The sequence below is a fragment of the Olea europaea genome, chromosome 14, assembly GCF_002742605.1.
Source record: "Olea europaea var. sylvestris chromosome 14, O_europaea_v1, whole genome shotgun sequence".
In the NCBI taxonomy this organism is placed as follows: Eukaryota; Viridiplantae; Streptophyta; class Magnoliopsida; order Lamiales; family Oleaceae; genus Olea; species Olea europaea.
Window position 1 is genome coordinate 11,172,003 of NC_036250.1, and position 14,524 is coordinate 11,186,526.

At 37.6% G+C, this 14,524-nt stretch overlaps 1 protein-coding gene across 1 annotated transcript; it reads right to left on the bottom strand.

Moving 5' to 3' along the window:
• Window positions 1-4,313: 4,313 nt before the first annotated feature.
• On the bottom strand, window positions 4,314-5,913 carry LOC111409515. Its single transcript, XM_023039559.1, has 3 exons — window positions 5,301-5,913; window positions 4,750-4,887; window positions 4,314-4,675 (listed from the first exon to the last, which is right to left on the bottom strand). Exons 1-3 carry the CDS (start codon window positions 5,911-5,913, stop codon window positions 4,314-4,316), a joined length of 1,113 nt encoding a protein of 370 aa, XP_022895327.1.
• Window positions 5,914-14,524: the final 8,611 nt, after the last annotated feature.

A 14,524-nucleotide genomic window follows, 5' to 3' on the forward strand; every position in this document is an offset into this window, starting at 1 on the left:
TCCTTGCAGTTGAAAAACTTGAGTTCACAACAACTGAACAAGCCAAAATAATGTCAGAACAGATAGCAAATTGATAGAGTTCCAGATCTTGCAGTTTATCTAAGTTGGGGAGCTCCCATTTCCTAAACTCTAGGGTAAAGTACCCAGCAATTAACTTTAAAGAAAGGCAGTGAAGGCCTTTCGGGATAATTCTTCCATCAAGCCTTGCAAGAAAGGTTTCCTGCATCTTCTAAGATCGCACCTGCTCTTCAGCATTCTAACTCATAGCACAAAGCTTTTTCATCATGGCAGAGTAGTCAGGGTAAATACGACTGGCTTTTAATAGGGTAGAATTCAGAGCTTTAGTCCCCTGTAGACATAAAAAAAAATGAATAAATAAAATGAATTGGGCTGATTTAAATAATCAGCCCAATTAAATTTATTAATGTCTTCTAAAGCCCATAAAACAAGAAGGTTCATACCACATTTTAAAATAGATAAGCATATAAAAAAAATAAATAAATAAAATCATAAATTACTCAATTATATATCTTAGTTAGAGATAATTGAGTGGTTGCCAAAATAGGTCACAAAATTTCCCCTATAAATAGAACCAATGGTCCATAAGACAAAAAAAGCACAAGAGGTGAAAGAAAAGCAGAGAATGCAACCACGAAGTATTGAAGAAATTTCAAGACCTGAAGAAGTGAAGAATTCTTCTCAAATCCAAATCCGGTGAACCCCAAGAAGATTAAAATCTTCTTCGAATCAAACAGGTTCACGTCAAGTCCAAGGAGATCAAAGTTTTCTTCAAATCAAATCAAATTCAAGTCCAAGTCTCTAAGTTTCGAAGTTCAAGTTCCAAACAAGTCAAGTCTCGACAAATCAAATTTTCAACAAATTATTGAAGACTAGGATTCAAGCCATGTGGCCCCTCGTCTTCAAATATTCAGATCATTAATCAGAGGATTTTGCCATTTTGCAATTACAAGAAGGTCGACATCACTTGTATTTCTTAAAAATACAATTTGTAACGATTTTTGTATTTTAATACACGAAACTCCGTCCTACACCCCCGTTTGATTTTCATTCTTATAAGAATGAAAATGAAAAATATAGTCGTTATGGTGAAAGAATGAGAAAACTTCGAGATTAACTACAGTCTTATGATCGAGCCATTAAACAACAAAATAAATGCAGAAAATAAAAATCAATACGAGGAATTTTTCGGCCGTAGTACCAGAGGTTCAGCGACCACTTTCTAACGCCTAATCCCCTATTGAGCATCCATTATAAATGGATAAAGCTCGGTTGCACTAATAGACCAAAAATCGGCAGCAAGTATACAAGAGTATTTCAAAAAATATTACGAAGAACTCAACACGAAGACTTATCTTTGTAAGAACTACTCGACAGACCGCTATTCCGCAAAGGAATTGAATAGATCACAAAGATCTATCAAGAACCAGAACTGTACCCTATGAATACCACATAGGGTAGTACACGAATATGCAGATCTATAATACCACAAGGTATTCACACGTTTATTCACTGAATCCACTCAAGATTTATGAAACCTAATCACCAAGAAAATGAATAATCTCATGCAAAGAAGAGAGAGAACAGAGAGATGAACAGCCGAGTCAAAACACACTGCAAGTGAGCTGAAAAGGCACGTTTGGATATTTAGGGTTGGAATGATCTAGAAGCTCATCCAAGGGTCATTACTTAGCCACGTGTTTCAATCCGGTCAGTTCCATTTATTTCCAAAAGTGTTAATCCAAAAACACGTCTTTTCCACAACATTTGGAAGCACACTTTTATAAGTAATGAGAACACGGTTCGAATCTCAACAATCTCCACCTTGCTTCCAAATTCTTGGCCATAGTGCAGCCAGGAGCTACACCAGCACTTTATAATTTCATTTTCTCATAGTACCTGCATGATCAATAAAGGGAATCAATTGATAAGAGCTTCAAGCAGTTTTGAAACTTGTTTAAAAGTATTACTTTTGTTCCCATGTCAGATGGATTATGCAATGTAGCAATTTTACCAATCTTTAATAACCCTTTTGATATTACATCTCTTATGAAATGGTATTTAACATCAATATGCTTGGTTCTATCATAGAACATAGGATTCTTACTCACATGAATAGCACTTTGATTGTCAGAAAATAAGGTTGGATTAGTGTCCACAAAACCAAGTTCATATAGTAGACCATTTAACCAAATTCCTTCTTTAACGGCATCTGTAGCAGCAATATATTCTGCCTCAGTGGAAGATAAAGCAACTACCTTTTGTAACTGTGATTTCCAACTCACAAAAATACCACAGAAAGTAAAGTAATAAGATGAGGTAGACCTCCTATTATCTTTATCTCCAGCAAAATCTGAGTCAGTATAACCTTTTAGTACTACCTCCTCTTTATTTATCTTAAACACTAGACCTACGTCAGATGAACCTTTTAAATATTTCAACAATCATTTTAGTGCTTTCTGGTGACTTTCACCAGGATTGGCCATAAATCTGCTCAATACACTAATACTATATGCTAAATCAGGCCTAGTACATATCATTAGATACATTACTGATCACATAACATTAGCATAAGGTATTCTATTCATTTTAGCCAATTCTTCTTCAGTTTTAGGACATGCATCTGAGGTCAGTATAAAATGATTTGCAAGAGGTAATGTTACAGGTTTACACTCAAACATATTGAACTTTTCAAGATTTTATTCACGTAATCCTTTTGGTTTAAGAACAACATTCCATTTTCTTTATTTCTAACAATTTGCACACCAAGAATCATCTGCTCTGTGCCAAGATCTTTCATGTCAAATTCTGATTTTAACTTTTGCTTAATGTCATCAATTTCAGATTTACAAGCACTAGCAATAAGCATATCATCCACATAAAGAACCAAATAAAGAGAATTCTTACCACCACATCCTTTACAATACAAACATGTATCATAATTGCTTCGATTAAAATCAAGTTTTAACACAAAAGAGTATAAATGTTTGTATCATTGTCTAGGGGCTTGTTTCAACCCATACAATGATTTTGCTAATAGACAAATAGTTTTATTTGGATCATCTTTTTCAAAACCTGTTGGTTGCCTCATATAGATCAATGCATCCAATTCTCCATATAGAAAAGCTATTTTTATATCTAATTGATCTAATTCCCATTCAAATTGAGCAACCAAAGCCAGAATGTATCTTATGGTGGTATACTTAACTACAGGGGAAAAGATCTCATCATAGTCAATCCCTTCTCTTTGGGTGAACCTTTTACAACAAGCCTAACTTTATATCTAATATTATTATTGCCTCCTTCCCCTTCTTTTATTTTATATATCCACTTGCAATCTATCAATTTTTGATCCTTAGGTTTCTCAACCAATTCCCATGTTTTATTTTTATGCAATAGGCCATCTCCTCTTCCATAGCAGCTAACCAAATTTTTGAATCCTTTGATTTTATGGCATCATTATATGAACAAGGTTCAGATTCAATTTCATCCTGATAGGAGAACAGTGAGACAAATTCTTCAGTATTACACTTAACAGGAGGTCTAATTTGTCTTCTTTCCATATCTCTAGTTAGCTGGTATTCATCGGGTGGTACAATGTCATCATTGGGTTCAGATTCTGCCAGTTCAACATCAACACCATTCAGGTCTGCATCAGTATTTTCAGTTTCTAAAGGGACAGTATTAATATTATCAAGCTTGGTAGGCTCCACCTCAATTTGGACATCATTATCAGTTATGTTTTCTTTCTTTCCCTCTAAACATGGCATACAAGACTCGTTAAAAATTACCTCTCTCTTTATAATAACCCTATAACCTTTTTCCCCATAAACCCACAGCCTATATCCTTTAACATTTTCAGCATAACCCAAAAACACACATTTAAGGGATCTTGGTTCTAATTTCCCTATGTTTTGATGAGCATATGCAGCACAACCGAATGTTTTCAAGTAGGAATATATCACAGGCTTTTGTGTCCACACAAATTCTGGCACATTAAAATTTAAAAAACTTGTATGACTTCTATTAACTAAATATGCAGCAGTTTTAACAGCTTCACCCCAAAATAGTTTGGCCAAGCCAGAACTAAAAAGCATGCATCTAACTTTATTCAACAAAGTCCTATTCATTCTTTCTGCAATGCCATTTTGCTGGGGTGTATAGGTCATAGTTCTATGTCTTAAAATGCCATGCAGTTCGCAAAACTCATTAAACTCATAATTGCAAAATTCTAGTCCATTGTCAGTTCTCAATGTTTTGATTTTCAAATCAGTTTGATTTTCAATTTGGGTTTTTCAATCTTTAAATGTAACAAAAGTTTCATCTTTAGTTTTCAGAAGAAATACCCAAAATTTTCTTGATAAATCATTAATAATAAGCAAGTAATACTTATAACTAGACAATGTAGAGGTGGATGCAGGACCCCATAAATCAGCATGTAAGTATTCTAGAATTTGCTTTGATTTATGAGTACTAGTGGGAAAAGGTAACTTAACTTGCTTCCCAATCAAACATTGTTCACATTTAGTCAAATTACCAATATTTGATTTTCCAAAAATACCTTTATTTTGCAAAGCCTTTAAGCCTTTTTCACCAATGTGACCAAGTCTATAGTGCCATAATTTTGCAAGGTTAAAATTGTCATCTAAAACTGCAGCTGAAAGGCCCAACATAGGTTTTGCATTTAAAAATATAAGTCATGTCTCTTCGGGATAGAAGTGATCAAATCACTTCCCCTAAAGATTTTTATGTATCCTTGACCCAATTTTATGTCAAACTCCATGTCATTCAACATTCCTAGAGACACTAGGTTTCTTTCTAATTCTGGAACAAATCTGGCACTTTTCAGTAATAGAACCCTATCGTTCTCTAAAAGTAATTTTATTGTTCCAATACCTTTCACTTTGTAGGTCATGTTGTTACCCATGATAACTTGGTCTCCCTTAGTTTATTCAAGATCCAAAAAATGATTTTTATTTGGGCACATGCGAAAAGAGCGACCTAAATCAAGAATCCATTCTTGATTTAGGTTCCTTTCAACATTAACTAGGACCAAACCATACCATTATCACAACTCTCCTTATTATAAGACATAACAACATTACCTTCATTTGAATTCTTTCCTTTTAAATCATTTTGCTTTTTTTAACAATCTTTAGCAAAGTGACCCAACTTACCACAATAATAACATTTCTTTCCCTTAGCCTTGGTTTTGTATTTCATTTTATCATTATTTCTTTTCTTAGGGTCATTTGAAAACTTTGAATGAAAATTAGACTTACCAATATTTTTGCCTTTTAACAAAAGATTTTCTCCACTTTGATGGTTGATAGAATCTGATTTTAATTCAAGAACCTTATTTCTCAAGGTATTTATAATAATATCTATGGTAAGATTATCTCTACCATATTTCAAGGCATTCTTTAAGTCTCTATACCTATCACTAATGGAGTTTAACAAGACCACTGCCAGCTGATCTTCTAATAATTTCTCATCACAGTTGGCAAGGTCCTGGGTCAGTTTAGTAAATCTGTCCAGGTTCTCATCTAAATCAACTGAAGGGTCCATTTTGAAAGAAAAGAATTGTTTTAGCAAAAAACATTTATTTGGAATAGTTTTTGGCTCATATTGGGCTTTCAATTTAGTCCACAATTCTTCAGCAGTTTTAGTTTCTCCTATAGTCCTGATCACACTATCTGAAATGTACAGAAAAATTGTACTCCATGCTATTTCTTCTAACTCAGTTTTTTTACCAGCAGACATTTCAGCAGGCCATGTATTATCTAAGGCTTTAGCACATTTCATTTGTATCAAGATAGTCCTCATTTTCTGACTCCAAATATTAAAGTCCCACCTCCCATCATACATACTCATTTCAAACTTAGCAGTAGCCATCATAGTATGTCAGGTTAATGTACAAGGCACAAGTTTGAATTTCAAGAATACACCGAGGGTCACTTAGACCAGGACTATTTACAGATCACAGATTAGTGTTAATCAATAATGCACTTCGTAAGGTAATCTCAAAGCAATGATCACTCAACTCACAGTAAAGAAGCAGAAATAGAAAAACAAAGATTACTATCCAATGTATCTCAACCGAATTTCTCCAGCAAGATCTTCCAATTGCACTCCTCCACCGTGTTGTTATCTCAGATTCCCAAGACTTCTTGGAGTCTTCGGACAAAGACCAATCACGGGAGGGTGTTGCAGTACAAGGTAAATCAAGGGAAAATTTTAAGGAAATACAACAGGTAAAAATTACTAGACACGAAGTATAGGAAAGATCTCACCAAAAGAATTTAAGAACTCAAATTCCTTCTGCTTGAGTTAACATAGTTTGAGGCAGTATTCGAATGCACAGTTTCCTCAAGGATTAGGTATCATTCAAAAGGCCATGGCTCTGATACCACTGAAAGAACGAGAAAACTTCGAGATTAACTACAGTCTTATGATCGAGCCATTAAACAACAAAATAAATGCAGAAAATAAAAATCAACACGAGGAATTTTTCGGTCGTAGCTAAGAGGTTCGGCGACCACTTTCTAATGCCTAATCCCATATTGAGCATCCATTATAAATGGATAAAGCTCGGTTGCACTAATAGACCAAAAACCGACAGCAAGTATACAAGAGTATTTCAGAAAATATTACAAAGAACTCAACACGAAGACTTATTTTTGCAAGAACTACTCGACAGACCGCTATTCCACAAAGGAATCGAACATATCACAAAGATCTATCAAGAACTAGAACTGTACCCTATGAATCACACAGATTCATCCAAAATACCACACAGGGTAGTACACGAATATGTAGATCTATAATACCACAAGGTATTCACACATTTATTCACTGAATCCACTCAAGATTTATGAAACCTAATTACCAAGAAAAGGAATAATCTCATGCAGAGAAGAGAAAGAACAGAGAGATGAACAGCCGAGTCAAAACACACAGCAAGTGAGCTGAAAAGGCACATTTGGATATTTAGGGTTGGAATGATCTAGAAGCTCATCCAAGGGTCATTACTTAGCCACGTGTTTCAATCTGGCCAGTTCCATTTATTTTCAAAAGTGTTAATCCAAAAACACGACTTTTCCACAACATTTGGAAGCACACTTTTATAAGTAATGGAACACGGTTCGAACCTCAACATATGGGACCCACACAAGAGAGAATAAGTCAAATATGGTGACTTAATGTGATGGATAACGGTCATATTTTTCATTTTTTGGCCAAAGAATGCGAAACAAACGGCGCCTTATAATCTTTGGTAGAGCACTAAAAATTTAATTGGTTTATTAAATAGTGTAACCGATTTAGCTCATTTCAAATTATGCTTAATTAAGCATGAATTGGTCATCACTCAGCAATAGAAAGATTCGCTTTTCAAATGAGGAAAAGTGAAAAAAAAATAAAATTACAGATTAGAATTTTATTGTTTTTATTTAATTGACAGGGGAACAATATGAGGGAGGTGAGGTTCATCTTTTTACATTGCTACCACAATTTTTATTTTTCACACCACACTTTTTAAACATTTTTCATATTTACAAACATGGTTTTAATTTTTTCCTTTTTTACATGACACATTTTTTGTCTATTCCACCACTTATGAAATAGTTAGTCATTCTATTACCAGATAGACATTCAATTTCATCGACAAATAACATGTCTAGTTATCATTCATGCTTTTGGCTGCTAAATCATTTTTCTCTTTTCGTTCCTGTAATAGTACAGCTTCCTCGGCCTCGACCCTTGAATTAACAAACCCATGAATTAGGAGAAAGCAAGTTTCGTGGAGTAAAAGATGTAAAGTGGAGTTTTTCTTCTAAAGATGTTCCTACTGGTGTTTCTTGATTCCAAGAAACCCAAGAGAAAAATTTGTTATGTTTCTTGGGAATTATCCTCCAAGAAATCGACTCAATGGGCTAAACAAAGACTAGTGGAAGACGATATTTTTAGCAGCAAAACATTACAAGAACAGACCTAATATCAGGAGATGCTCTAGTGACATTAGTAGCAACAAAAATAGGTATTTGCACCACTTTCTGAGCATTCGTACTTTGACTCTTCATGTTGCTACTGTTGACACATAAAAATTCAGCCCAAATCGAGCAGCCCAAGGAGTGAAGCCCAATCGAACAAATCAAGATGAAGGCCCAAATAAGGAGGTCCAAGAACGCGGTAACGCCATCGCCCAAGTTTGCAAGTCGCCCAGAATCTGAGCGAATGGAGTGTCATACAGTCGCCCAGAGCTGTTACTCTATTCTCGTCCAAACCTTCAAGTCGCCCAAGGTATTAACAAACATAACACGTCGTGGTTATCAAGAAGTGCAGTTATCAAAGCAGTTATTAAAGCAGCCCTATCACGTTCCACGATTCAAAGAATTCAATCGAAAGCGGTTGAACGATGAAGGGTAATGGCAGCAGTTAAAAAGCAGTTTTCATGACAATGTGGCCATTACGAAGAAAGTGGGTAGTTATAGGACGATCAAGCAGTTTTTAAAGTAGTTGATCACAAAGAGATCGTCTATGAAGTATAAAAGGGAGAAAAGACATAGAAGCAAAAGACCGAATCCAAAACTCTCGAACAGAGAACATGTAATTTTCATTTCCTTAGTTTTTAGATTTAAACACTTTTCTTTCAGTAACTCGTGTGCTTGCGCCCCTTGGAGGCACGTTGTTTTTTGTTTCCAATTGTAAAGTCATCACCAATAAAAGAACACCCATTTTTGGGACTTTGTCTCAAGAGGTTTCGTCCCTTACACAATCGTCTGATCCTTTTTAATTGTTAACGACTAACCCGCGTGAAACAATTTGGCACGCCCAGTGGGACAGTGGTGTTAGGTGTTAAAAGTACAAAAGGGGAAACAATATGCCTCAGAGATCCGATAAAGAAGCAGCAAGTCAGGGAGGAATCCAGTCTGTGATCGAGCGATATGAGGAGCAGCATGCCTCTCCATGAATAGATGGACAGAACCAGAGCAGTAACAGTCGTTACGAACCAATGACGGAGTTGAGTCCTCGAACCATGCGTGCATTACTTGAAGAACTCACGCAAGACGTCGTTGAACAGGTAAATCTTCGAAGTATTCATAATATGGAAAGATTTACTCAAAATGGGAATATGCACTATGACAACATGGCCAAACAACTAAAGACATTGAACGAGACAATGAATAAGTTAGTAGGCCAAATATGTCAATCGGCTATACCTCTTACAAACCACTTTCAAACTAGGACAATTGTGGGACATAATCCTTCGGTCCTAAATCCGAGTCAAGGGGTAGAACCGCTTTCTGGTCCCTCTACTTCAAACCAAGGGGGTACTACAGTGCCAAATCAAAGCAATGGTAGTGGTATGCCTAACTTGGGGGTAATCCAAACGTGAGAGATAATGTCCTAAACAATGGACAGAATATTCCACGTGGTAACGAGGGAGTAGATGTTCAGGCTAATGGTAATGGCCTTAATCATGGTAATTTTGTTGCCAATCAAGGACCAAATATCAGGCCTCATGCAAATCAATCGGTTAACCAACCTGTAGGAATTCCATATGACCCCAACGTCTGTTGAGGAACCAGATTATGGAAATCGTACAGGATCAGATGGTTTTTGGGGTACGTTTATTAGGCCGACGTACACAAAGCCATATCTTGATTGGGTAGACCAAGCATATCCATGGCCTAGAGGGTACAAAGTGCCAGAATTCTCACTGTTTACCGGTTTAGGAAAGGTGTCTACTCTAGAACACATAGGGCGATTCACATTTCAAAGTGGTGATGTAACCGATTACCATAAAATGAGGCTTTTCCCTAGTTCGTTAACAGGAGTAGCTTTCTCCTGGTTCATCAACTTGCCAGCGAACTCTGTTCAAACATGGCAGCAATTAGAACAGTTGTTTCACACTCAGTTTTATAAAACTGAGTCTGAAGTCACTTTGGCCGATTTAGCGAATTTACGTCAATGCCAAATGAATGGGCAGAAAGTTTTCTCCAAAGGTTCAAGACAGTAAGGAGCAAGTGTTTTGTACCTCTGCCCGAAAAGGAATTTGTCAAGATCGCTCAGGGCTGCTTGAGCTTTGATTTAAAAAAGAAGTTCCAGGACAAGGAATTTCCTGATCTTTTCCAGTTGAGTGCGAATGTGATTAGGTATGAGCGACTGATAAGAGAGGAAGAACAAATGAAAAATTCTAGTAAAGGGACTTATTACAAAGACCCAAATTTCGACGTTCATACCATCGACGATGAGTCATACGATCAGGCCGAAATGTGTTTGGCCCGAATTGGTCAAAGGGGATACATATACTTGTCCCATAATGGCCAAGCCTAGACCATCGGGCAAAGATGAGCCCATAAAGGATGGAAACATAAAGGCTAGAACGTTCTCGTTCGATGTGACCAAAGCTGACCTTATATTCGATAAATTATATAGGGATAAGCAGATAAAGTTGAGCGATAAGCACAAATTGCCAAACCCTGAACAAATTAAGGGTAAAAAATATTGTAAGTGGCATAATGCATGGTTACATTTGACTAACAATTGCTTGGTTTTCCGTCATGTATTGCAGGATGCCATTGAATCAGGACGAATTACGTTCGATGATAAGAAAAAGATGGCAGTGGACGAGAATCCTTTCCCACAGCCACTTGGAATAAACATGGTGACATCTGAATTTAAGAACAAGTTGCCAAAATTCAATTTAGTCATAGATGAAGGAGAAGAAGATCCTAGACCACATCCCAGCGTCTTTGAACGAATCAAGGGGAAAGAACCAAAAAAGGACGAAGACATCCTGTGTGCAAGGTGTAAAAGAGAAGTGAATGGAAATACGGAGAAGTCAGGGACATGGCAGCATCCTTATCGCCCTACCTTCTTTCCAAACACTCAGTCTGATAGAGGGCTAGGTACATCATTCTATAGAGGACCGCCTTTTAAGAGGCAGTTTAGGCCAGCAGAGAATGGAAGAACATTCAGGCCGCAACCTTACCGGCCAAATGTATGACATTCAATCCAGTACAATGCAGGAAGGGCAATACCCTTCGATGAGATGACTAGGACACAACAAAGGCGTTTCCAACGAAACTACAGACGGATGATGAGGTAGCAACAGGGAGTGCCACATCCTAAAGCGCCTAAACTACTTAAGGTAGCCAATCAAAACGTCCTCAAAGGTAGTAAAGAGACCGGTACAGATGAATCAATGAAGGAAATGCCAGAAACCTCTTCTGGGCGATCAAGGTTTGAGAGAGACAAAAGAGATGAAGAAGATCCAGATCAGCCCCTTGCTATCCAATTCGGTACGTTGCCTCCTGTCGTGACCAATAATTACCTACTGGCCAATGAATTCAAGAATAAGGAAAAGGAAGAAGAGAGGAAGGACAACGAAGGAGAAGCTTGCGTGTTGGTATGTGAATAAGGCCAGACTTTTGGAGAGGCCTACAATGACGAGGAAGACGATGGGATGACAGACATTGAAGAAGAAATCGATCTAGAAGCAGAAAGAAAAAAGAGAGGAGTATCGCGCAATACTCTGTTTAAGCAACTACATCAAGAAGGAGTCCGCAAAGTAGACTTGTTGGGGGAACCATCTGGGCGTTCTTTCGATTTCTACGTACTGTACGGGACACCCAAAAGGAAGAAGAGAGTGCCTCGCTCTGAAAAATATGGGTCACCTCCAAGAATAATGCCCCCTCCCACAGGTTGGGTAACTGATGAGGAAGCATTAGAAAGAAGTAGGAAGGAAGTTCAGGAGACACAGGATCAGCGTGATATACTGCACGTCGACTTATCACAGGGGGATAATTCGATAGAAAACAAGCAGGAAGTAGAAATAGAGGCTGCCGAAAAAGTTATTTTTAAATGGCCAGCCATGAAATTGACCAAACACTTGAGGCCATTATACGTTAAAGCTCTAGTTAACGGTGTCCCAGTGGCAAAAGTGCTTGTCGATAATGGAGCAACTATAAACACCATTCCATCCAGGATGATGAGGAAGTTCGCGAAGACAGAGGGTGACATGATTCCTACAGAAGTCAACCTCACTAGCTTCATTGGAGGAGCAACTTCAGCTAAGGGAGTTATGCCATTGGACATAACTATAGGGACGACTACTAGAACCACTGTCTTCTTTGTAATAGATGGTCCTACTAGTTACAACGTGCTACTAGGAAGAGATTGGATACACGAAAGTCGCTGTATACCCTCATCGCTCCATCAATGCCTGATCTTTTGGAATGACAAAGGCGAAGCAGAGGTGGTACAGGCCGATCATAGGCCTTTTGTCGCGGAAGCAAACTCGTTGGAAAAGTTCATGTACGAAGGAAACTATGGACCTGTCAGGGTAGTACAAGACGGGGAAGAAACTCAAGTTGTCGCACAAAGCGAAGAACCGTTCTCAGTGGATGCACTCAATGAGATGTTCAAACAGATGAGGCCAAATATAGTGGCCTTGGAAGAGCCAGTGATTGGCAAGAGAATAATCAAGGAATCTTGAATGGATTCTGAGTTACGAAAGCAAATGGCCGACATTCAGGCCTTCAAAGCCAGACTGATGGCTTTCAATAAGGAATGCAATGACAAGGCGAAGGAAGAGACTGCCCTAAAAGCGCTGAAGGACAAGTTGGCAGTATTCGAGTTAGAACAAAGCATTGGCCGAGAAGTCAACAAGGTGGACTGTTTAGAAGAGGAAATACTTACAAGGGAACTGGATGACGATGTGATGCGGATCGCCAAACCTGGATACACTCGAGCACAAGACCCTTTGATCAAAGTAAATATTGGTGATGAAGGAGAAGATCACCCAACGGTCATCAGCCAGATGCTCGACCAAGAGGTTAGTAACAAATTAATCGCTTTGTTAAAAGAGTACAAAGATTGTTTTGCTTGGGAATATGAACAAATGCCTGGTTTAGATAGAGACTTGGTGGAACATAGGTTACCAACTAAGCCTAATTTTAAACCTCATAGGCAACCTCCCAGGTATTTTGCTCCTAATGTACTCCCTGAGATTAAGAAAGAGATAGAGCGATTATTGAAAGCAGGTTTTATAAGAACAGCCATATATGTTGAATGGTTGTCGAATATTGTGCCAGTACTAAAAAAGAATGGTAAACTAAGGGTGTGTATAGACTTTAGGAATTTAAACATAGCTATACCTAAAGATGAGTATCCAATGCCCACGGTGGATTCTTTAGTAGATTCAACTGCCGGACATGTCATTTATTCTTTCATGGATGGGTATTCAAGATACAATCAAATTTATATAGCTGAAGAAGACATACACAAAACTGCATTTAGATGCCCTGGGTCTCTAGGATATTTTGATTGGGTGGTTATGCCTTTCGGCCTAAAAAATGCAGGGGCAACTTATCAAAGGGCAATAAATTTAATCTTTCATGATATGATAGGCAAGTTTGTTGAGGTGTATGTAGATGACATAGTAGTCAAGGCCATTAAAGAAGAGGACCATTTCGAACAGTTAAGATGTTCGTTTGAACGAATGAGGCAATATAAGCTAAAGTTGAATCCCTTGAAGTGTGCATTTGGTATTAATGCAGGGAGCTTTCTTGGTTTTTTAGTACACAAGAGAGGGATTGAACTTGATAAAAATAATGCGAAGGCTATCTTAAAAGCCAAACCACCTAGCAACAAAAAGGAGTTGCAAAGGTTTCTAGGCCAAGTAAATTTTTTAAGACGCTTTATTTCTAACTGTGCAGGGCGAACTAAAGTCTTTTCGCCGCTATTAAAGTTGAAAAATCAGGACGAATTCGTCTGGAAAGAAGAACATCAAAAGGCTTTTGAAAGCCTGAAGACATATCTATCAAGTCCACCAGTGTTGGTGTCACAAATCCAAGGACGGCCAATGAAAGTGTATGTATCGGCTGAAAAAGAATCAATAGCTGAAATTGTCGTACAGGAAGATCAATTTGGTGAAGAAAGGGCAATTTACTACTTAAGTAGACGGTTAACGAAATGTGAATGTAATTACTCTGCTATTGAAAAATTATGTCTTGCATTGTATTTTACATGTACAAAATTAAGGGTTTATTTATGGCCCGTAACCGTTTATTTAGTTTCTAAAGTAAATTTAGTTAAGTATATGTTCTCGCACCCTATTTTACACCAAAGGGTAGGCCTTTGGACACTAGCTTTATCAGAATTCGAAATACAATATATACCTCAAAAGGCAGTCAAAAATCAGGCTTTGGCTAATTTTCTAGCCGATCATCCATGCCTTGACATGCCTGAAGAAATCGAACTAGAAATCAATTCGTTCGAGTTAAAACCTTGGGTGTTGTATTTTGATGGGTCAAAAACCTCTAAGGGTGCAGGAGTAGGAGTAGCATTGATTAATCCTTTAGGGATTTGCTACAAGTTTGCATTCACCTTAGACAGAATGTGCACCAACAATCAGACCGAATATGAAGCCTTAATTGTAGGCCTAGAACTAATGATAGATATGGGAGTAAGAAATGTGATCGTTAGGGGTGATTCTCAA

What these genes read in the sequence shown, in the direction of transcription:
- LOC111409515 (XM_023039559.1), bottom strand. Translation starts at nt 5,913, where the DNA reads ATGGCTACTGCTAAGTTTGAAATGAGTATGTATGATGGGAGGTGGGAC. An exon ending in GTTAAAAGGCAAAAATATTG is followed by an intron (nt 4,888 to 5,300) that starts GTAAGTCTAATT and finishes AATTACTTTTAG; the next exon opens with AGAACGATAGGGTTCTATTA. An exon ending in CATAAAAATCTTTAGGGGAA is followed by an intron (nt 4,676 to 4,749) that starts GTGATTTGATCA and finishes TGGGCCTTTCAG; the next exon opens with CTGCAGTTTTAGATGACAAT.